The 22,427-nt window shown below is 34.2% G+C and overlaps 1 protein-coding gene across 1 annotated transcript; it reads left to right on the forward strand.

Moving 5' to 3' along the window:
* The first annotated feature begins 2,696 nt into the window (after window positions 1-2,696).
* LOC114388347 (casein kinase 1-like protein 1) lies at window positions 2,697-14,878 on the forward strand. Its single transcript, XM_028348773.1, has 14 exons — window positions 2,697-4,099; window positions 4,218-4,258; window positions 8,974-9,043; window positions 9,173-9,321; window positions 9,513-9,608; window positions 9,693-9,763; window positions 12,356-12,417; window positions 12,532-12,595; window positions 12,678-12,762; window positions 12,847-12,973; window positions 13,111-13,193; window positions 13,290-13,353; window positions 13,869-14,011; window positions 14,087-14,878. The coding sequence occupies exons 1-14, from the start codon at window positions 4,024-4,026 to the stop codon at window positions 14,324-14,326; spliced, it is 1,371 nt and encodes a 456-aa protein (XP_028204574.1). The 5' UTR covers window positions 2,697-4,023; the 3' UTR covers window positions 14,327-14,878.
* Window positions 14,879-22,427: the final 7,549 nt, after the last annotated feature.

The following is a 22,427-nucleotide window of genomic DNA, read 5'->3' on the forward strand; positions in this document are numbered from 1 at the left end:
CTATCTAAAAAAACATTACAAGAGTTTAGTTTAATTAAAAACAAAACTATAATAAATCAAATATATTTTTTATTATAAAATAAAATTTAAAATTGTATAAAATTATTATATAAATATATTTATTTCTATCATTTTATATTTTTCAGTTATTTTAACAAATAATTTTTCCGAACACTTATAATTTAATAAGATAATTTGTCCGCTTTCAACATCAGCCAACTATTTAGTTACTTTTATCGAACATAGTGTTTATCTTTTTGTTTAGATTTAATTGATCATTTCTCTTTTAAAAAATTCAATATGATTCTTTATTTTTTAAATTTGGTTTGTTTTTGTCAATTTAGAATTAAGGTTGTTAATGATTTTAACATAATGGTTAAAAATCGCCTCAAAGTAATACTTATTGGCCTAGACATGTTTTGTTTTCCCATGCTTAATTAACAAAGTGATGATTTTTAGTTGTCACAATAATATTTATAAATTACAAAAAAATTTAAAATTCTTTAAGGATTAACATTTTATCTCATGATTCTATGAATCTTAAAATTGATTGAGATTGTTACTCTTCATGTATTTTTATGTTGTGAATTTTATAAAATCTAGTTTATTTTTATCTATGATTTGAGTTCACTTTTTTTACAATTGATGGAGAGATTCTGGTCACCTCTCTCATGCAATCAACATATTCAAAATTTGTTTCATTTTGATTAAGAATGAAAGAGAACAAACTGGGTAAGTTTTTGAGTTAGAAAAAACTATTTTTTTTGCATGAGTTTAACGTGACCTGCTCAATTCTTTCAATCTACGCATTCGTTTCTCATAAAAATTAGGATTTTTTGATCGGAATGCATTGATCTAGAATAACCCTCAATCAAATTTAAGATTCACTAAATCGTACAAGAGAAATAGAGCACGAAAAGTTTGATTTTCTATGCAGAGGAATTTCAAAATTTTATAATTTTAAAATACTATTATGAATGAAGGCTAAAAACTGCTACTTTGTTAACTATGCATGCACAAACATGTCCAAGCTCATATGTATTGTTTTATTACAGTTTTTAAATGTCATTATGTTAAACATCAAATTAAGCCAAATTTAATCAAAAGAGTCTAATCTAATTGACTAAGCGTGTGAATTATTATAAACAAACTTCTAGTATCTATCTAAGAATGGATAAAAAAAATTGAATCAAATTTATTAGACGTAACTACACTCACACTCTCTAAGATTTGTGCTAATTATATATGCACCCCTCTTTTTTTAGCATTACTTTTGCCTCCTATCTGCAAACAGTGTTAAGTAACGTTTTGTTTTTTAAGCTAACAAACAAAATTGTTCCTCATTTTTGTCCCTTTTTAGGCAAAAACACCAAAAAGGGTCACTTTTACATTTTATTTATCAAATAGGGGCTGCTTTGCAATTATTTACCTGGGGGGTCTGTTTTTTTATTACAAAGCGCCCCCCAGGAAGGCGCTTCCATGGAGCACGCGACACGTGGCACAGCGCGGCGCACGAGACAGCAGCAGGGTAGCGCCCCTGACGCGGACGCGTCTGGTAGCGCCCTGCTGCTGGGCGCGACTGGTAGTGCCTAACGCGTGGGCGCGACTGGTAGTGCCCCTGACGCGGGCACGACCCAGGCGCGTATTTTTAAATATATTTTAATAAATTAAGCTGATTAACGATTAAATAATTTAAAAAAATATTTGTCATTTAATTAAGTTTTCTAATTTACGACGAAACTCAATTAAATTGTCATTTAATTAAGTTTTCTATGGTATAATATGAATTTTATAACTTTATAAAATATGAAATTTCCAGGTTATGATCTTTTGTTTCTTAAAAAAAAATAAAAAAGTTATGATCTTTTGGAACTTTATAGCATATAACAGATGACTCATTGAATTGATAGTAAAATATTGATTCAGTACGTTGGTTTAGTTTAAACGTCTCTTAACATTAAAAAAAAAAGAAATTAGATTTAGACCCACTAAAAAAATACATTTTCTCCCAGACTCAACGGAACTGGGAAGGGGGGCGTGTATTTTTTTTTAATTTAAATGTTTAATTTTGTTAAAATACAATTTTTGTTCCTCTATTCTCTTATATTTGTACTTTTAGTCCCATTATTTTTTAATGGAGATATTTTATTTTTTACTTTTAAAAAATCAACAATTTTAATTTTTGTGATCAATTTTAAATGTTGACATAAGTATTCTATAAACCTTAAGTGATAACTATTTATTTATTATATACATGTCAAATATTTTTTTAAATTATTTAATCGTTAATCAGCTTAATTTATTAAAATATATTTAAAAAATACATAGGCACCTGGGTCGTGCCCGCGTCAGGGGCACTACCAGTCGCGCCCAGCGACAGGGCACTACCAGTCGCGCCCAGCGGCAGGGCGCTACCAGACGCGCCCGTGTCAGGGGCGCTACCCTGCTGCTGCCTCGTGCGCCGCGCTGTGCCACGTGTCGCGTGCTCCATGGAAGCGCCTTCCTGGGGAGCGCTTTGTAATAAAAAAACAGACCCCCTAGGTAAATAATTGCAAAACAGCCTCTATTTGGTAAATAAAATGTAAAAGTGACCCTTTTTGGTGTTTTTGCCCCCTTTTTACTTTACCCTCAACTTAACCCTAAACAAACTTGTCCTTTCTCTTGGTCATCCCTCCACCGTTTTTTCTCATTCTCACTTCGAAACCCTCATCGAGCCTCCAGCTCCACAACATCACCCTTCCCTCACCCTCCACTTCCATATATTTTTATTTCCATAAATATAAAAGTATTTAAAATTCATTTCTATAAAATTTTAGTATTCTCGTAAAATTAAAATGTCTTACTTTTTTCCAACCAGGAGATTTCCGTTGCTATATGTGTCATTTTCATTCTTACAAGTCACTTCTTCATTGGTTGATACAATTTCTTGGGTTAATCCCCCTCCCCCCAAAACCGCCACGAAGAAGAACACGAGGAGGGAGAAAGAGAAAGTGTTTGCGAGGGAAGTCACGTGTAGATCTGGTGGCGTATGGGTCAGTGGCGTGCGGTGACGGCACAGAAGATGGTGCTGGATGGTGCGGTGTGTGTGCGGTGGAGGAGGTTGTGTAAGCAGTGGCGCGACGCGGAGGAGACGGGATAGAGTGGTTGGTCGGGCGGTGACTGGGGCTATAGTGGTGATGGCGCGGGCGATGGTGAAGCGGTGTTGTTTGCCGGCAGAAAAGAGAAAATTAAGGATTTGATGTGTTGAATGAAACAATGGATTTTGATGAGTAAATCTCAGCCGTTTTGTTTTAATCCAAGGGTGCACATTAATTAAACTTGACACTCTCCAATTGCATGCAAATCGAGAGGATTTGTCTCCGTGCTTGAATGGGGTTCGAAGAAGATTAAGGAAGAGGGATAAAAAATTTGTGGCAGTTTTTTTTTTTTTCTTTTTACATTTGTGATTGATGATTTTTAATCCTCAAAAATCATATTTTAAAATTTAAATTAAAAATCGAAGACAAAAAAATGAAACAAAATTTTACTGGACTAAATCTAAAATTTTTCATATTTATGATCGGATGACATGGTAGATGAAAGTCACGTGATGTGGAGCCGAGTGAAGAATGACAACCCGGCGAAAGCTTGGTGGTGTGCCCGGTCGTATATATTTGTTTTGCAACACACCAAAATAACCGACGGTTACAAGAATGTTCCTGCTTCCACTCCATCAAATCCAAACCATAATAATCATAATGCATGAGAGAGAGATTTCATTCCTCCATTTTCTCTCTAACCATCATTTTCTTTTCTTTTAGCCTAAAATAATTCATCCTTCTTTTTTATTATTTCTATATTTTTATTTATTTATTTTTTCCATCGGAGCTGCATTTTCCTCTTCCTTTTTTTATGTTTTTTGAATCCGATCGATGAACGCAGCTTCTTTGTTTGTAGAATTTTTGGCATTAAATGATCGGAATTCGGCGTTGGGATTTGCTTAGGGTTTCAAAAACTCTCTCTCTTTTAAAAATTGTTTTTTGAATGGAACCTCGCGTTGGGAATAAGTTTCGGCTTGGCCGTAAGATTGGTAGCGGATCGTTTGGAGAGATCTATTTAGGTTGATTTATTGTCCTTCTGTTGTTATAATTATTATTCTTTTTTATTTCTCAACGGGTTTTTGTATTGAGGATGATGGTGATGGTGATGAAGGTTTTATTTATTTATTTATTTTGCAGGTACTAATATTCAAACTAATGAAGAGGTTGCAATTAAGCTTGTAAGTGCTTTTAACCAATTAGGTTTTGTATTATATTAGAATTAGAATACTTTTGTTATTTGTATCTATTAAAGTCTGAAGGAGAGGGCAATTTATCACTCTTTGTAGCCATGAGTTATATGAAACTGGTTTGGGAAATGGGGTTTCTCATGTAAAGTAAGTTTCTGCAAGGGGTTGTCAAAATTGGGTTCAGGTTGGATTTTACCCTGGTGTTCTTAATGTCATTGATTGAGGTTTGTGTGTGCTTCTATTCTGGGTGTCTGTGACTGTGTCTTCATTCACTGAGCCTAATGTTGTATGCTTCTTTTTGGGAGGGGACAAGGTGGACGCATAAGGGGTTCTTATGAGAGACATTTTTCACTGTTTAGTTACCAATCTTTATGGTGTGTGAGCCAGAATTTTGCTGTTATGCACAAGATTGGAAATGATTAAAGTGATTGTAGGTTTGTCCAGAATGTTATAACATTTTGTAGGCATAGGAATGAAGATGCTTCAACTGGTGCACTGTTCCTATCATGTTGATGCTGTCAAAACTCAAAAGCTAGTGTTTTATGCTTATAGTTATCTTTTCAAATAAGAAATGGATTTTTATTTTTTAATTATTGGGTGGTTCAGAATTCAGATTGTAGACTATTATTATTATTATTATTATTATTATGGGATTTTCATGGCCAGCATTGCTCATTACCTTCTATGACCTGTATGACTCTACTTTGTGACAGATTTTATTCATTTCATAGTGAATTTTTTCATTAGTTATCCGTAAAATGATTATGCATGTGATGTAACTGCTTCATGATACCAAAATGCATATTAATTGATCTTTCTAGCATACTTTTTGCGAGATCAATGAAAGAGTTCAATTTGACTGATAGTCCAAAACTTTGGGATAGGGGGTTGGTTACAGCTTGAAACATTCCTTATGTACTGCTATTAACTGCTAGGAAATTTTGTATCCAATGGTCATTGAGAAATAATTTTCTTTTAGCAGACTAAATTTTGAAGAGGTTTATAAATGGCCCATTTTGTGCTCAGTATTGAAGATAATAATTCATAATCTCATCACAATCATTTACAAATTAAGCCTTTTAGATCCTGCTTTCTTTATATTGGGACTGTTTACTGGTTTTCCCCTCAATTGTTATGTTTGAAGCATTTACTTTGTCTAGAAAGTGTGTGTATTGTGTGGAACAATTCGATGATTAGTCACAATTCTTGGTCTGTGAAAGAACAACAACAACAACAACAACGCCTTATCCCACTAGGTGGGGTCGGCTACATGGATCAACTTCCGCCATAATGTTCTATCAAGTACCATACTTCTATCCAAATCATTAAGTTCGAGATCCTTTTTTATAACCTCTCTTATAGTCTTTTTGGGTCTTCCTCTGCCTCGAATTGTTTGTCTTCTCTTCATCTGGTCTACTCTCCTCACTACAGAGTCTACCGGTCTTCTCTCTACATGCCCAAACCACCTAAGTCTATTTTCCACCATCTTCTCTACAATAGGCGCTACTCCAACCCTTTCTCTAATAGCTTCGTTTCTAATTTTATCCTGTCGAGTCTTACCACACATCCACCGCAACATCCTCATCTCCGCTACACCTACTTTATTCTCATGTTGGCTCTTGACCGCCCAACATTCTGTTCCGTACAAAATCGCCGGTCTTACCGCAGTCCGATAAAACTTTCCCTTTAGCTTGATCGGTACCTTTGCATCACATAACACCCCCGATGCTTTTCTCCATTTCATCCATCCTGCTTGAATGCGATGATTCACATCCCCTTCAATTTCCCCATCATCCTGTATTACAGACCCAAGATATTTAAACCGTGTGACTTGAGGGATAATATGGTCTCCTATTTTCACCTCTGAGTTAGAAACCCTCCTTCTATTGTTGAACTTACATTCCATATACTCCGATTTGCTTCTGCTTAGGCGAAAGCCGTGTGTTTCTAGAGCTCGTCTCCAAGTTTCCAACCTCTCATTCAACTCCTCCCTCGACTCTCCAAGGAGGACTATGTCATCTGCAAAAAGCATGCATCTCGGCGCTATCTCTTGGATTTGTTCCGTGAGGACATCCAGAATTAAGGTAAAAAGGTAGGGGCTAAGGGTTGACCCTTGATGTAAACCAATTGTGATGGGAAAATCGTCTGACTCTCCACCCTGTGTCCTAACACTAGTCGATACCCTATCATACATATCTTGGATAGCTCGAATATATGCAACCCTAACCCCTTTCTTCTCTAGAGCTTTCCACAAAATCTCTCTAGGCACTCTATCATACGTTTTCTCCAAGTCAATAAAAATCAAGTGCAAGTCTTGTTGGGCCATGCGATATTGCTCCATCACCCGCCGTAATAAATAAATCGCTTCCATGGTCGACCTTCTCGGCATGAAATCAAATTGATTCTCAGTAACTTGAGTCTCCTTTCTTAATCTCCGTTCGATCACTCTTTCCCATAATTTCATGGTATGACTCATGAGCTTGATTCCCCTATAATTTGCACAATTTTGTATATCCCCCTTGTTCTTATAGATTGGCACTAACGTGCTTCTCCTCCATTCCTCCGGCATGCGTTTTGACCTCATAATTTCGTTAAAGAGTTCGGTGAGCCACTCAAGACCTCTATCTCCAAGAGTTTTCCACACTTCAATAGGTATGTTGTCTGGCCCCACCGCCTTACCATTACTCATTCTTTTCAACGCTTCCTTTACTTCCTGTTTCTGAATCTGACGATAGTACTTATAGTTCCGGTCCTCTTCTCTTGTGTCTAGACTGCTAGAGTCATATCCATATCCATCATTAAATAAGTTGTGGAAATACGCCTTCCACCTTTCCTTGATATCTTTTTCATGCACTAAGACTTTGCCTTCTTCATCCTTAACACACTTTACTTGATCCAAATCTCTAGTCTTCCTCTCTCTACCCTTAGCAAGCCTATATATAGATCTTTCTCCGTCCCTGGTTCCTAGAGCTTGGTATAGTCCGTCAAAAGCTTGGGCCCTTGCCTCACTCACCGCCTTTTTGGTTTCATTTCTAGCTATCTTATACTTATCCCAAGTTTCAGAATTTCTACACCTAGACCACTCCTTGAAACACTCCTTTTTTACTCTAACTTTGCTCTGAACATTTTCATTCCTCCACCACGATTCTTTACCCCTAGGTCCAAAACCTCTAGATTCACCCAACGTCTCTTTAGCCACTTTAATAATCTCTTGGGACATCTTGTTCCACATATCATTTGCACTTCCTTGTGATTGTCCACACCAACCCTCCCATATCTTTTGTTGGAAGATTCCTTGTTTCTCACCCTTCAAGTGCCACCATTTGATCCTTGGTGCTACCATAGGACTTCTTCTCTTTGCCCTATCTCTAATTCTTACATCCATAACCAAAACTCTATGTTGGGTAGTCAAGCTCTCTCCCGGGATAACTTTACAGTTCAAGCAATACTTCCTATCAGACTTCCTGATAAGAAAGAAATCTATCTGAGAACATGTCCCTCCACTTTTGTAAGTGATAAGATGTTCCTCTCTTTTCTTAAACCATGTATTGGCTATAGAAAGATCCAAAGCCTCCGAAAACTCCAAGATGGATTTACCCTCCCCATTCATTTCCCCTAGGCCAAAACCCCCATGCACCCCCTCAAAACCTCTAGCCACGCTACCTACATGTCCATTGAGATCCCCTCCTAGGAAAACTTTCTCTCCTTGGGGTATATCCTGAAGTACCCCTTCTAGATCCTCCCAAAATTTTACCTTAAAGTGTTCTGCTAACCCAACCTGAGGTGCGTACCCACTAATAACATTAAAGGTGTCCTGTCCCACTACCAATTTTAAGACTATGATACGATCTCCTACTCTTTTTACATCCACGACATCCTTCTTCCACTCCTTGTCCACAATAATCCCTACCCCATTTCTTGATCTGATTTTTTCCGTATACCACAGCTTAAATCCCGAGTTGTCTAATTCTTTCGCTTTTTCACCTGTCCACTTAGTTTCTTGTAGGCACATAAAATTGATCTTCCTCCTCACCATAACATCCACTATTTCCATAGATTTTCCAGTAAGTGTGCCTATATTCCATGTATCAAAGCGAATCCTCCTGTCATGAACTAGCTTCTTTACCCACACCCGTTCACGAAAATGTGGGAACCCTTGCTTACTTTTCACTACATCCGGGCGGCGATGCAGCGGCCCTTGCTCTTTTGACACTGTACTCGAGCCATACAGCGCGTTGCTTCCGGGCAACGACCTAGCATTCACATTATTACGTAATTGATCCATGTCATAGAGATTCGACAAAGTTTAACGTTGGCTGTCGAAAGCCTAACACAACCCTCTCCTTTTATCCGGGCTTGGGACCGGCTAAGAATAGCAAAGCTACCCTAGGCAGGATTTTGGTCTGTGAAAGAAAATCCAATAAAATAAAAAAGTAAAAAAGGTATGTGTATGTAAAATTTAGTTTAATACTTATGCAGCCTGTGGGATTTACTGTTAAAGTAGAGCAACTTTAATCCTATATATATAGCGTGCATAACTTTAATCCTGATATGGTCTCTGCTAGGATTTTGCTGATCATTTAGGACTTTGTTGTTCTTAGGTAATTACTAGATTTTGTATATCTTTGAGTGCTCCAGAGCTTATTTTCTTGATCTTTTTTCCCCTCTCGTTCTTGTTCTTTGCTGCTTTCTGCCCTTTTTATTAGGAAAATGTCAAGACAAAGCATCCTCAGTTGCTATATGAGTCCAAGTTGTACAGAGTTCTCCAGGGAGGAAGTAATGTCTCTTGTCATATTAAATTTTTTGTCTTTCTTTTATTTTCACGTTGTGCAGTGACACCTACTTTTAGTAATTGATCTTATTTATACTTATATAACAATGCCTATACAAATTTGGTATTGGCAGCTGGAATTCCAGATGTTAGATGGTTTGGAGTGGAGGGAGATTACAATGTTCTAGTGATGGATCTGCTTGGACCTAGTCTTGAAGATCTATTTAACTTCTGCAGTAGAAAGCTCTCACTAAAGACAGTTCTCATGCTTGCTGATCACATGGTAGACCGGCCTTCCCCATCTCTTGAGTGAATGAATGAGAGAAAATCCCTATTAACTATTTCATTTAGATGATACTATTAATTAATGTCTTATATAGGTCCTCTAGGTCCTGTTTATGCAACCGATTAGAAATACCTAGTTGGCTAACTAATAAACTAATAGTAACTACTTGTATTTTGATTTTTGGTCAGATCAACCGTGTTGAGTTTGTTCATTCTAAATCATTTCTTCATCGGGATATCAAACCAGATAATTTCCTCATGGGCTTGGGAAGGCGGGCAAACCAGGTGGCTGATCCTGTTTACTTGTGAGCTTTTGATGTATTGTATTTTCATTTTTTATGTATTTAATCCATTTGAATCTACATGTAGGTTTACTGTATTGATTTTGGTTTGGCCAAGAAATATAGAGATAGTTCAACCCATCAACACATTCCTTACAGGTACAAGGATTCAGATACTAATCTAGGTTATTCCTTTTGTTAGACCTTGTTGCCTAGTTGAATTGATATGACTTAATTTTGACATTGTAATTGTAACTTTTCATGTTGTTTCATGTTGTCAATGTCATATTACTGTTCATCCTCATCTTCATGGAAAAGTTTAGCAAATTTAGATGGCTAAGGGTGGGTGTATTCATATGATTTCTTCAGAGCATAATTATATGTCTGCATTATCAAACATTTTGGTGGCAGTAAAAGTTGATAACCCAATCATGTTCCAATTGACTAATATTTGTTAGATTTTCACACATCAAGTGTCTTTAATTGGTATGATGATGATTTGAATTTCCCGTATATTTATATACGGTACTCTTGCTGGATTTTGTGCCTTTAGCAGCTGAAAAACTGAGATTTGGATGCTTGCAGGGACAATGACTAAGATTTTGATGGAAACTTGAAAGAAGTTCAGAGCTGTTCTTAATCTACGTGAATTTGCATTGTTTCTAACTTAAATAATTCCTTGTTTTGAATTTGGTTTGAAATTATATTAGTATCAATTATCAAAATCAAATATTATTTTTTGGCCAAGATTTGGTGATTCCTCTTTCAAGTTTTATATAAAATACAAGGAAAGAGGACAGGGAAATCAGGAAAATTCTATATCAAATAAAAACTGATTAATTTTGAAATCAACTTTCTGAAAGATTTATGTTTCTGGCTATAAATTCTGACTTGAGAAACTATTACAAGTCCCCCCTGACCCCCCCCCCCCCCCCAAAAAAAAAAAAAATTTATGGTTACCAAGATAGATTATAATCAAAGTGATGGATTAGTAATGGGAGATGTAAATCATAGGATTCAAGCTCATGCTGGGTGGATAAAATGGAGTGCTCTAGGTGTTATTTGTGGTTGAAGGTGCCTTTTAAGCTAAAAGGAAAATCTTATTGCCCAATCATAAGACGAGTGAGCTTTATGGTGCTGAATGTTGGGTGATAAAGGACCAATAAGAGCATAAGGGTTACAAAGATGAGAATTATGCCTTGGAAGGCTTGGATGATTGCTTATACAAGGGTAAGATCAGTCATGTCTCAAGAATATATATATTAGAGGGAAAATTGGAGTGGCATCTACTGAGGAAAATATGGTAGAATTGTTGCCTAAGATGGTCTGGACATGTGGTAAGAAGACCAATAAAATTAGAAGCCATAATAAGTTGATCATTTGGAGGATGGCCCAATAATAAGGGGTTGAGGTAGACCTAGATAGACTCCTGCTGAAACTATTATAAAAGATCTAGAATCAAATGTTCTCTATGAAAATTGCAGAATTGGTTATGGACAAAACACAATAACATCATTTGATCCATATAGTGCACCTCACTTGTTAGGAAGATGCTTTGGTTGTTGTACCAAGACTTCCTAAAACCAGCTATGTGGTGCTTCCATGGGTAAGAAGGTTAATATAGTTTGATGGTAAGAAGGTTAATATAGTTTGATGCTTCTAAGAGAGCTAGAAACTGTGTCTTGTGTATGGCTGTTAACGGAAACAAATGTAAACAGGAATTAAGAAATAATAAAGCAGGAAAATCAAGGAGATTGGAAGAGATTAAAGGATACTATATCTTAACTTTATAAGTTTTCTAACACCAGATTTATATTAAAAACACCTGAAAGGACTCGCCTCTGAATCTGTGTAGTAGGTAACTTGATTGTGAAGTTGCATCGTTGTAGCGTTCCTACCTCTGAAAGGTAAGGGCAAATATAATCTTTATGCACTAATTTTCTAATCATGACACATGAAAGAGACAGTGGGTGTTTGGAAACAGTTTATTTCTTTGAAATAATCACATTTTTTTCAAAGATTCTCTCACGAAGCTGATAGAAATAAGCAATTATTTCTTCAAAGAAAGTTACTGAACACACTTAGATATTAAACTAATACTTAAGAATACTCTGTCTCCTAATAATAAAATAATCTACCTAGAGTCCTGAAAATTAAAATCCGTTTCTTGTCCTTTACTGAAATTATGATTCTTTCTTTCGATGCAGAATCTGCCAAGTTTCCAAAACTTGGTATATATATATATATGATCGATGCCCTTCTTCCTGCATTATTTATTATTTGCAGACTAGTTTGAATTTTGCACCGATTCCATTGTATAATTTTCTATTCAGAAGAAATGTATTCACCTTATTGGTAGAAGTGAATCAAATTTGATTATGTGTAGAATGCTTTTTTGCATTGCCATAGCATCCTAGTTTTGTGATTTATAGGATAAGGTTGTGAGAAGTGTATTAAATTTGATTGTGTGTAGAATACTTTTTTGCATTGCCATATCATCCTAGTTTTGTGATTTATAGGATAAGGTTGTCAGAAGTGTATTAAATTTGATTGTGTGTAGAATGCTTTTTTGCATTGCCATATCATCCTTGTTTTGTGATTTAAAGGATAAGGTTGTGATTCTTGTTAGTGATGTTGCATTCATGTCACCCTGATTTTATGTTTATGTAGCCTTCCCCAGACTTGGCTAGTGCTGTTTTAATATTACTTTAATTTGTAAGTGTGACATTCTATCTGATCATTAAACTGCAGGGAAAACAAGAATTTAACTGGGACTGCTAGATACGCGAGTATGAATACCCACCTTGGCATTGGTATGTATGGTGTATGATTCTTACCTGGAATTTATTAATGTGTAGCAAAAAGGCAAAGTTGTGTCATCTAACAGATACACGTTGCTTGGTCCTTCTTTTATGATCAATGTACAGAGCAAAGTCGAAGAGATGATTTGGAGTCTGTTGGTTTTGTCTTGATGTATTTCTTGAGAGGAAGGTAATTATTGCTGTCTACCTTGCATTGTTATCTTCAAGTACCATGCTGAATGCCTTTGACCTGATATTCATTTTATATGTAGTCTCCCTTGGCAAGGACTTAAAGCAGGAACAAAGAAACACAAGTACGAGAGAATCAGTGAAAAAAAGGTTTCTACCTCAATTGAGGTGGATACTGTTATTATTGGCCTCCTTGAATCCATATTTTGCACTATTTCTTGAACTATACTGATAACTTGTTGATTATTCCAGGCCTTGTGTCGAGGTTATCCAACAGAATTTGCATCATACTTCCATTACTGCCGCTCATTAAGGTTTGATGATAGGCCAGATTATGCTTACCTCAAAAGAATATTTTGCGACTTGTTTATTCGTGAAGGTGTGAAATTAATCTGACATAGAGTCCATCTCTTTTGTCTCTGTCCTTAAGTTTATTGTGTATATACTCTTATATGATTTTCTTTTCAATTTATTAAAGACCATGTGTATTTTATCATTACATTGGCATGTGGACAGGATTCCAGTTTGATTATGTGTTTGATTGGACAATCTTGAAGTATCAGCAATCACAGCTAGCTGCTCCTCCAGCACGTGCCATTGTAAGTGGTTTCTATACTCTTGATTGCTTTTGCCTTTGGGATCTTTCACTTCAGCCATGGATAGAATTCTGAGATGGCAAGATGCTTGTATTTTAGGGTCCTAATGTTGGAACTAGTTCTGCAATGCCACCGGCTGTGACTAATGCTGATAGACAGACAGGTAATTTCTTTGTTGTCTGTATATTTCTTTATGGCATTGAAATTTGGCAGTTTGCTTTCTTTAGTGTATTCAAGTCCAATACATGCTGTTTAGCTTGCTGTTCTTGGTATGATCTAACCTTTTCTCTCATTTTTAAAATTTAAAATTTTATGTGTAATTTATTAGTTCACTACAACAACAAAGCCTTATCCCACTAGGTGAGGTTGGCTACATGGATCACATGATACTATTTGGCACAGTTAGAAACTAAAGTTTCAGAAATATTAAGTTTGAGATCTCTCTTGATGATTTCCTCCAATGTCCTTTTTGGTCTCCCTCTTCAGAAACCTATTTTATTCAATTCATTCTGTAAAAGTAATTACTTTTTGCATCCTCACATTGGTTGTTGTTGCTCTAATGTTATCTTTATCTTTCAGCAACTTGTTAACCTAGGTTCTTTAGTAGCTTTTATGTCTTGTTCCTCTAAGTTTAGCTCTTGAGCTTTCTGTTGCTAATATTTTACCCCTTTCTTACAGGAGAGGAAGAAGGGCGACCTCCTGGTCTGGTTTCAGGGGATTCCACAAGGCGAAGAATGTCAGGGCCCATCACAAACTCTGTAAATATTTCAAAGCAGAAAAATCCAGTCACTACGGATGCTGCCCTTAATAAGGAAGCCATGGTAAGTTGTTTGGAGTGCACAGTTTCCTTGGGGTTCTTTTTAAAGATCAGATCATTCTTAACTCAAATAATGCAGTTATCAAGGCCCAATGTCTTGGGGCAGTCAAGTGGATCAAGGCGAGCTGCGGTTTCTAGTAGGCGTGATGCATTTGTTGGTTCGGATTTGGATCTTCGTACTCGTTCTACTGAGGCTAACCCTGGAACAGCAATTAAAACATCATCTGCGAGAAATGCTTCTCATGTCAAGAACTATGAAACTGCAATCAAGGGCATTGAGGGTTTGCAATTAGAAAATGATGAGAAGGCACATTATTGATTCCTCACCTTTTCATGTTGTAAATATAAGCTTTGGTTGACGGGCACTACAATAGTTGCATGTTGCCAAGGTGAGTCGCGAAGGGACGTGAATTTGAACTCAGAAGTCTGGGCTTGTGTTGTTTAACCCTTGTGCTCATGCTGATCAAGCATGGAAGCTGAAAAAATTTGAGCTAAATCAGGGATTGTTCTTGCTTCGAAGCTCAGGGTTTACGCTGGCACTAGTCTTCTGGCGGGAACCCTAAATTTTGTAACCTTTTCCTGTGAGTTATTATTGATTTACCAGATGTCTAAAGTGTCATGTGGATCACATTGTTCAAAACTATCAAATACCAGCAAAAATATCTACTCAAGTTTTGGATAAGACCAAAGTTTCCAAGATGTTTCTGGAGATTACTGCGGTATTTAGGAATATTCAAGGTTCTTGAAATGTTTCTACCTTGTGAAATTCTTATAAGCTTGAATCCTCGTATTTCTTTAGTTTGTCTTTAATGTTATCTCGTAATAATATCTGTAAATTTTTATTCCAATAATTTGGAAGGTTTTCTTTAAATTCGGATTTGCTCGTGTCTGGGATTCTTACTCCTGATCCTTATGGTTGATTGAACATGGACTAGCCAATATTGATGCTCCTTATTTGAATAGGTTGACTATTCGCTCTCGTTTGTCTTATTAAAACTGAGTGTGCAAAATTGTTGAGACTATGAGAGAATATTTATCAATTAACTAACCAGAGAATATTTACCAATTAACGAACTTTTAGTTAATCAAGAGTTAATTTTAACCTATGAAGAAGTTAAAAGTTATTTTTTTTTTTTTAAAGAAGCTTATTTAAACAGATTCATATGTCCATTTGACGTTATTTTATTAGCTCGTATTGCTTATATTGAAAATCTGTTAAGACCATCATATCATATCTGCTGTTAAATACAAAAAGATATCGTAAAAGAAAGTCGCATGTCTTGCTGGACTTGATTTGTTGATTGTCCATTAGGCATGCAATGCGCTTAAGTTTGGATAAGATTATGTTACCGGGCTTTATTATGTTTTATTGAAATTCCCCTCTTCAAATTTATCTGTATTGTTGACAAGTTTACTGTTCATTTTTATATTTTATCACATTCATATTTGAAATGGTTATCCGTATTATTTTGGGGAGTAAACCTGTGTAATTCTTAGTCGAAAGACAAGAATTAATTTGTCTAGGTTTTAAGATTTATTTAAGAGGTTCTTCCAACAAATTTTTTTATACGCATGTGTTAGGGATTGAATTTTTTATCATATGTTTAATGGACAAGATTATCTATCAATTATGTTATACCATATTGGTTGGTATAAATATTGTTATTAAATCTGACATGTATCGGTCTGTTCGATGAAAACTTGAGCTATGTTCTACAATTGGATTGGATGTGCAAATGATTTGGTTATGATATAATCAAACCGACTTTAAATAGGTGAAACCATCCTAAGAATAGTGTAGTCAATCAAGGCTCGTTGTACACTAGGTCACACTCATATACTTTATTTGTTTACATAATTATAATTTATATTAGTTTAATTAGTGACTCATTAGTTCTATAAGAGATTCATTAATTAAGCATCCTTACCTAGCTAATTACTAATCTGAGTTTTATAACATTGACCAAAAGTACTATTTTATATCTTAATGGTAAATCATAACAAACAAAATATTGAACTAAATTCAAATATATATAATAAAGTAATTAGTTACAAAAAATTATTTGTATTAAAGCTTAATTAAGTTTTTCATAATTGGAATATAAGCAGTTTTCAAATTACTACCTAATATTCATTTTTTTACCAAGTACCTGAAAAAAATTTCAGTTTCATTTTACTATCTGTCATTAGTCGTCTTCCATTAAGTGATGACGTGTCATCACGCCTTGTCACAAATACCCCATTGTCACATTATCACCTCCAATGACACGATAATGACGTGTCAATGATTGGGCGTGATGATGTGACACTTCGTCTGTTCACGTCATCACTTAATGGAAGGAGATTAACGACAGGTAGAAAGTTGAAACATAAAATTTTTTCTAGTAGGTATTTGACAAAAAATGAATTTTTAGGTAGTAATATGAAACGACCTATGTGGAAGCAAAGCTACCATGACGATTCACCAAGATGTTTTGATGATGCCAAAGCTCAAAGAGTTGTTTCAAGATTGAAGAATCAAGCATTCAAGATTCCACTCAAAGATTCAAGAATCAAATGAAGAAATCAAGAAGCATCAAGTCAAGTCAAAGTAGGTAGTAAAAAATATTTTTCAAAAAATATCAAATAGCACACTTTTTGTTTTAAAAAGGATTTTCTGAAATCTTCTAAAATCTTCTAAGTTATTAGATTTTTTACTTTCTGGTAATCGATTACCATTTGGTAGTAATCAATTACCAGTGACTAGGATGGTTTTCAAACTGGTATCAATGCTTTGCAACGTTCCAAAATGAGTTTCAAATAATGTAATCGATTACACTATATTAGTAATCGATTACAAATGAATCTGAACGTTGAAATTCAAATTCAATTGTGAAGAGTCACAACTTTTTATAAAATACATTGTGTAATCGATTACACCATTATGGTAATCGATTACCAGTGAATGTTTTTGAAGAAAATGTTAAGAGTTATAACTCTTAACATGGTTTTCTCAAAAGGTATCAAGGTTCTATAAATATATGACCTTGACACGCATTTTACATATATAACACAATATACAATAATACAAAAAAACCTTTACCAAATTCATTCTAAGTTTTTGTTCAATCTTTCCTTGAAGAAAGGAAAATTCTGCAAAAACAAAAATTGTGCTATCCTTCTATTTTTCTTTTCTTCTTCATTCATTCTCCCTCTTGCCAAAAGAATTCAAAGAACTAACCATTTAAGAATTATTTTGATTCCCCAAACAAAGAATTCAAAGAACTAACCGTCTGAGAATTCTTTGCCCAAACACTGAATTCAAAGAACTAACCGTTTGAGAATTCTGTGTAAGAAGCAGGTAGCTTCTTGGTTGTAATAGTGAACACAAGGAAGGGTACATCCTTTGTGGTTCGCTTCAAGTAAAAGGTACATCTACTTGGTTGTTCAAAGAGAACAAGAGAGGGTACATCCTTTGTGGCTCTTTGCTTGTAAAGGATTTTTACAAGGAAAGGAAATCTCAAGAGGTTGCTTGAGAACTGGATGTAGGCATGGGTTGTTGCCGAACCAATATAAAACTTGTGTTTGCTTTCTTCTTCCTTACACTTTTTACTTTTCCGTTGTGCACTTTTTATTTCCGCTTTACGTTTGTCTAAGTTATTGTTTCTGTTCTTTACTTTCTCATAACTTAGTAGTAAAGCCTAATTGAATCTAGTGACATTAAGAAGAATAAATTTTTAATTAGTCAAGACACGTTCATAATTAATTCAACCCCCCCTTCTTAATTATTCTGAGGCCACTTGTAGGAGTGGGAATAGGCCAGGCCGGCCTACGACCTGGCCTACATAAAGCCTGACTTGAACTGACCTATTTAATTAAAAGGTTAGACCTAGACTTTTTTAAAAGCCTATTAAATTATATAGACCAGGCTTAGGCTTATTAAAAAGTCTTATAAGTCTGATAGGTCGGCATATATATATATATATATATATATATATATATATATATATATATATATATATATATATATATATATATATATATATATATATATATATATATATTATGTTTTGGATACAATTAATTTTTTTTTAAAACTATTAGACTTTGATTACACATTAGTGCTCCATAACTTCTATTCCTATAATCAAAGACTTTAATTACCATTTAGGTGTGAGTCATGTGCCATTTTATATTCCTCATTATTTTGATTGACTTTCCTTTTTCTTTAACTTTCCTATTACGTTCCTATTCCATAAAATATTAAATATTTATTGTGAAGAAGGCTATCAAGCCAGGCCAGACTTTTAAAAAGGTCAGGCCAAGCCAAAATAAAAGCCTTTGATAGGCTATAGGCCAGGCTCAGGCCTCAAAGATTCATCGTAGGCTAGGCTCAGGCCTTTCAAAACCTGGCCTGGCCTGGCCTATTCCCACCCCTAGCCACTTGTTCCAACAACCTATTTTTCAGGTATGAACAACTTATGTAAATCATATATAATTGGTATTTTGTTGTCTATGATCAATGTATACATGTAACATGTTATATTTTTCCTCACTCTTCCTTCATTATTCTTTGAACCCAAAATATATATCCCACCATTTGATCTTGCTGGTTCTCTTTTAGCTTTGTCCAGGTATTAAATGTATGCATCTTAACTCTTTAATTCCACCTTTAATATTATCTTATTAATCTAGTTGAGTTGATTAAACATGATAAATTAATAGGTAAGTTATTGTAAATTTCAAATAGTTTTTTTTATTCCTACTAATAAAAAATCTTATTAATTTAATGTATTTCTTATTTTGAATGAGGAATTATCTTTAAAAAATAAATAGGATAAAGTTTCTTAAGTCTATATAAAAATAAATTACATATATGTTCATCAAGTAATTTCAATTAATTTTTAGTTTTTTTGACAAGTTTATAAATATTTGGTCAAATAAAAGTGTTACAGAAATGATTTTTTCTTATTAACTTATAAAATTTACTTTTAAACATAACTTAAATTTACGAATACCATTTTTCTTTTTATTTTCAATAAAATAATAAAATTTATCATTTTATTTGAAATTAAATTATTTATTTTGATAAAACTCCTCCTTATCATTTGTTAACTAAAAAAATTATTTTTTAGATTTTCTTAATTAAGTTTTTCATAGCAAGAAAATAGACTGTTTTCATATTAATACCTAAAAATTCATTTTTTTTAAATAACTACCTAAAAAAAATTTGTTTCAATTTACTATCTTTCGTTAGTCTCACTCCGTTAAGTGATGACGTGACAAACGGAGTGTCATGACGTCCAATCACTGACATGTCATTGTCACGCCATTGAAAGTGATGACATGACAATGAGGTGTTTGTGACAAGGTATGATGACGTGGCATTCCATCTGTAACATAATCACTTAACGAAATGCGACTAACGATAAATAGTAAAATGAATTTGGAGAATTTTTTAGGTACTTGGTTGAAAAAAAATGAATATTAGGTAGTAATCTGAAAACGGTCTATATTTTAAGTATGAAAAACTTAATTAAGTCAATCTGAAAAATAATTTTTTAGTTAACAAATAATAAGGAAGAGTTTTATCAAAATAAATAATTTAATTTTGGATAAAATGATAAATTTTAAATATATATTATATATATATATATATAATAAAGTAATTAATTAAAAAATTAGTTGCATTAATGTTCATAACAAATAAAATAATTTAATTCATTTTACATAATAAACTAATGAAATAACGAACGAGAAAATAAGTGATGCACCAACAATATAAGACTATTTAATTGACTATATAAAATTATTTTACATTATTACTATTATTAAACTTAACCAATTCATAAAGTTAGTAGTATACATTATGAAGACTATAAGTGTAATTTTATTTTTATTTTAAATTTAATACTCAAAATTGTAGGCTATGGAGCATGATGGAACTCAAAGTATTGACAACCATCCCTATTAATTTATGCAAGTAAATTACCTATATCTAGACCTAGACTCATTTCGGATACTTTCCTTTTCTATTATGAGTACTTTTGTGGATACTCATTAAAGTTCAATTGTCATCCTTGTTCATCTTTGACTTTTTTAACACTTTAGTCTTTAAAATTATAAAACATCAACCATTTTCATTTGTCACTTTTAGTTGGCATAAAAACACTAATAATGAAATAATGATATGATACATTTCGTGATGCGATACAATCCACGCTTTATGTTTAAAGGATAACATTTTAAAGTAAGACGTTTCTTTTATTGGATTTTTCTCCCCACGAGAAACCTAAATTCAAAGAAAATTATTAATAAACACCCATATATTATTTAACACTTAACCAGATAAGAAATAAAATATAAACATGCTAGATATTATGATGAGATAGAAAAAATTTGGAAGAAGAAACTAGGAAGGCTTGGAAAGTGGTATGGGGTGCTATGGTCTCTATGGTGCCACAGGATTAAGATAGTTGTTAATGAGGAGAGTTTGGACTTTGATGCAGTGGTTGAAATTATAAGGTATAGAGCTTGTGCGTGGATTTCAGCAAAATGGAAGAATGCTTCATTTTTGTTCTACGAATGGTATGTTAACCCAGCTTGGTGTTTGAAGTCCATTCAGTAAACATATTTTGTTATATTAGGACATGGGTTTCGGCTGTTACAGGGAGTTGAGGGACTTTGGGTTAGAGCCTTAGAGGATTGGAAGTGTATATGTTGATCTTTTGTATTTGGGTGGCTACCACTTGTACCTTTACCCCCATCATCCTTCTCAATAATACTTCTACTTTTGCTGATAAAAAAAAATAATGATACACAATATTCTTTATTTTAAACACTTCTCTAACATTTTTTATTTTTTTTATTTATCTTTCTGTTATATTATAAATTTTATAATACTTATATTTTTTTTTTCTTCTCTTTCTTTAGGTATTAGATAACACATCAGATATCTATCAAACATTTTTCTAAAAAAAATAATGTGATAGGAAGAATAAAATAAAAATAAAAAGACTGGTGTTAGTTAGATGTTTATAATAGAGAGTGATCAATGTATCACTACTCTAAATTCAATCATCTTTGTCCATATTCTTTCACCTCTATTTTTCCTCTGTACATCTTGTTATTCTTCCAGCCTCATCTCTCCTGTCTCCATAATTGATGTAGATGTCACCTTAAAGGGCAAGTGAGCAATGATGAATACGGAGAAGAAGGGCTTAAAGGGCAAGTGCCACCTCCAGATGCCGGTGGCCATACATTCTTCCAAACTGGAGATGGCCCAACAACGTTCAGGTTCAATCCAAGAAACGCAGATGACATTTGGGATATGCTAGGTGCACCCAGCAATATTGCTGGTGCACCCAGCAATTCAATGAAAGGTCAATTTTGCCCTTCAGTTAAAAATATAAAAAGCATTTCTTTTCTTCCCGGAAGCATTCTCTCTTTTTCTCACTGTGGCTCTTCCGCAAAAAGCTTCTTCTCTTCTCTCTTCCCCGACAAGCTTCTTCTCCGCGAGCTTCTCCGACAGCCCTTGGACCCATTTGCTTCGAGGTAGGTGGCCTTCTTCTTAGCTTTGGTTTTGTTATGCACTACATTAGGGTAGGTTAGTGTAACGTTAGGTTAGTGGAACCTTAGGGTAGAAGACGAAACCTAGGGTAGAAGACGAGAGGGGAGAAGACGAGAGGACGCCGGAAAAAATGGCGGAAATCGCTGACGGAGGAGTCTTCCGGAAGACCCCTTAGGGGTTCTTCCGGAAGTTCCGGAAGAACGTTTTCCGGAAAGTTTCCGGAAGAAGTGTTCTTCCGGAAGTAACCAAACGTCTTCCGGAAGAACACTTCTTCCGGAAGACTTCCGGAAAACGTCTTCCGGGAACTTTCCGGAAGAAGTGGTTCATCCGGAAGAATTCCGGAAGACTCGCACTTCCGGAAGAAGTTTCAAACTTCCGAAAGACCTTTACGGAAGAACCCTTCTTCCGGAGTGTTTCCGGAAGAACCACTTCTTCCGGAAGTGGTTTTTTTGTTTTTTTTTTGTGTTTTTTTTTTAAATTTTTTTTAAACAGAAATTGTTTTGTTTTTTTTAAATGAATTATTTTATTTATTTTGGTTATTTTATTTTTTAGATTTTATGAACAATGAAGTTTGGGTTTTTGATGTCATATTTTTTTTATAATTTAAATTGTGTATTTTTACTAAATATTAATTTGTAAATTAATTTTTTTTTATAAAAGTAGTTGTGTTTGTTTTTGTTTATTGGTTTTTTTTAAATTAGTGTTTTTTCTTTAAAAATGAAGTTGTCTATTTTTATAATTAAAGTTGTGTGTTTTGGAAGTTTTATAAAAATACTAATTTTTTATAATTAATTAGTTTATTTTATTATAAATGAAGTATTTTATTTACTAAAAAAATTGTGGATGTTTACTAAATAATTTTTTTTTTACA

The sequence above is a fragment of the Glycine soja genome, chromosome 15 (assembly GCF_004193775.1).
Source record: "Glycine soja cultivar W05 chromosome 15, ASM419377v2, whole genome shotgun sequence".
NCBI lineage: Eukaryota > Viridiplantae > Streptophyta > Magnoliopsida > Fabales > Fabaceae > Glycine > Glycine soja.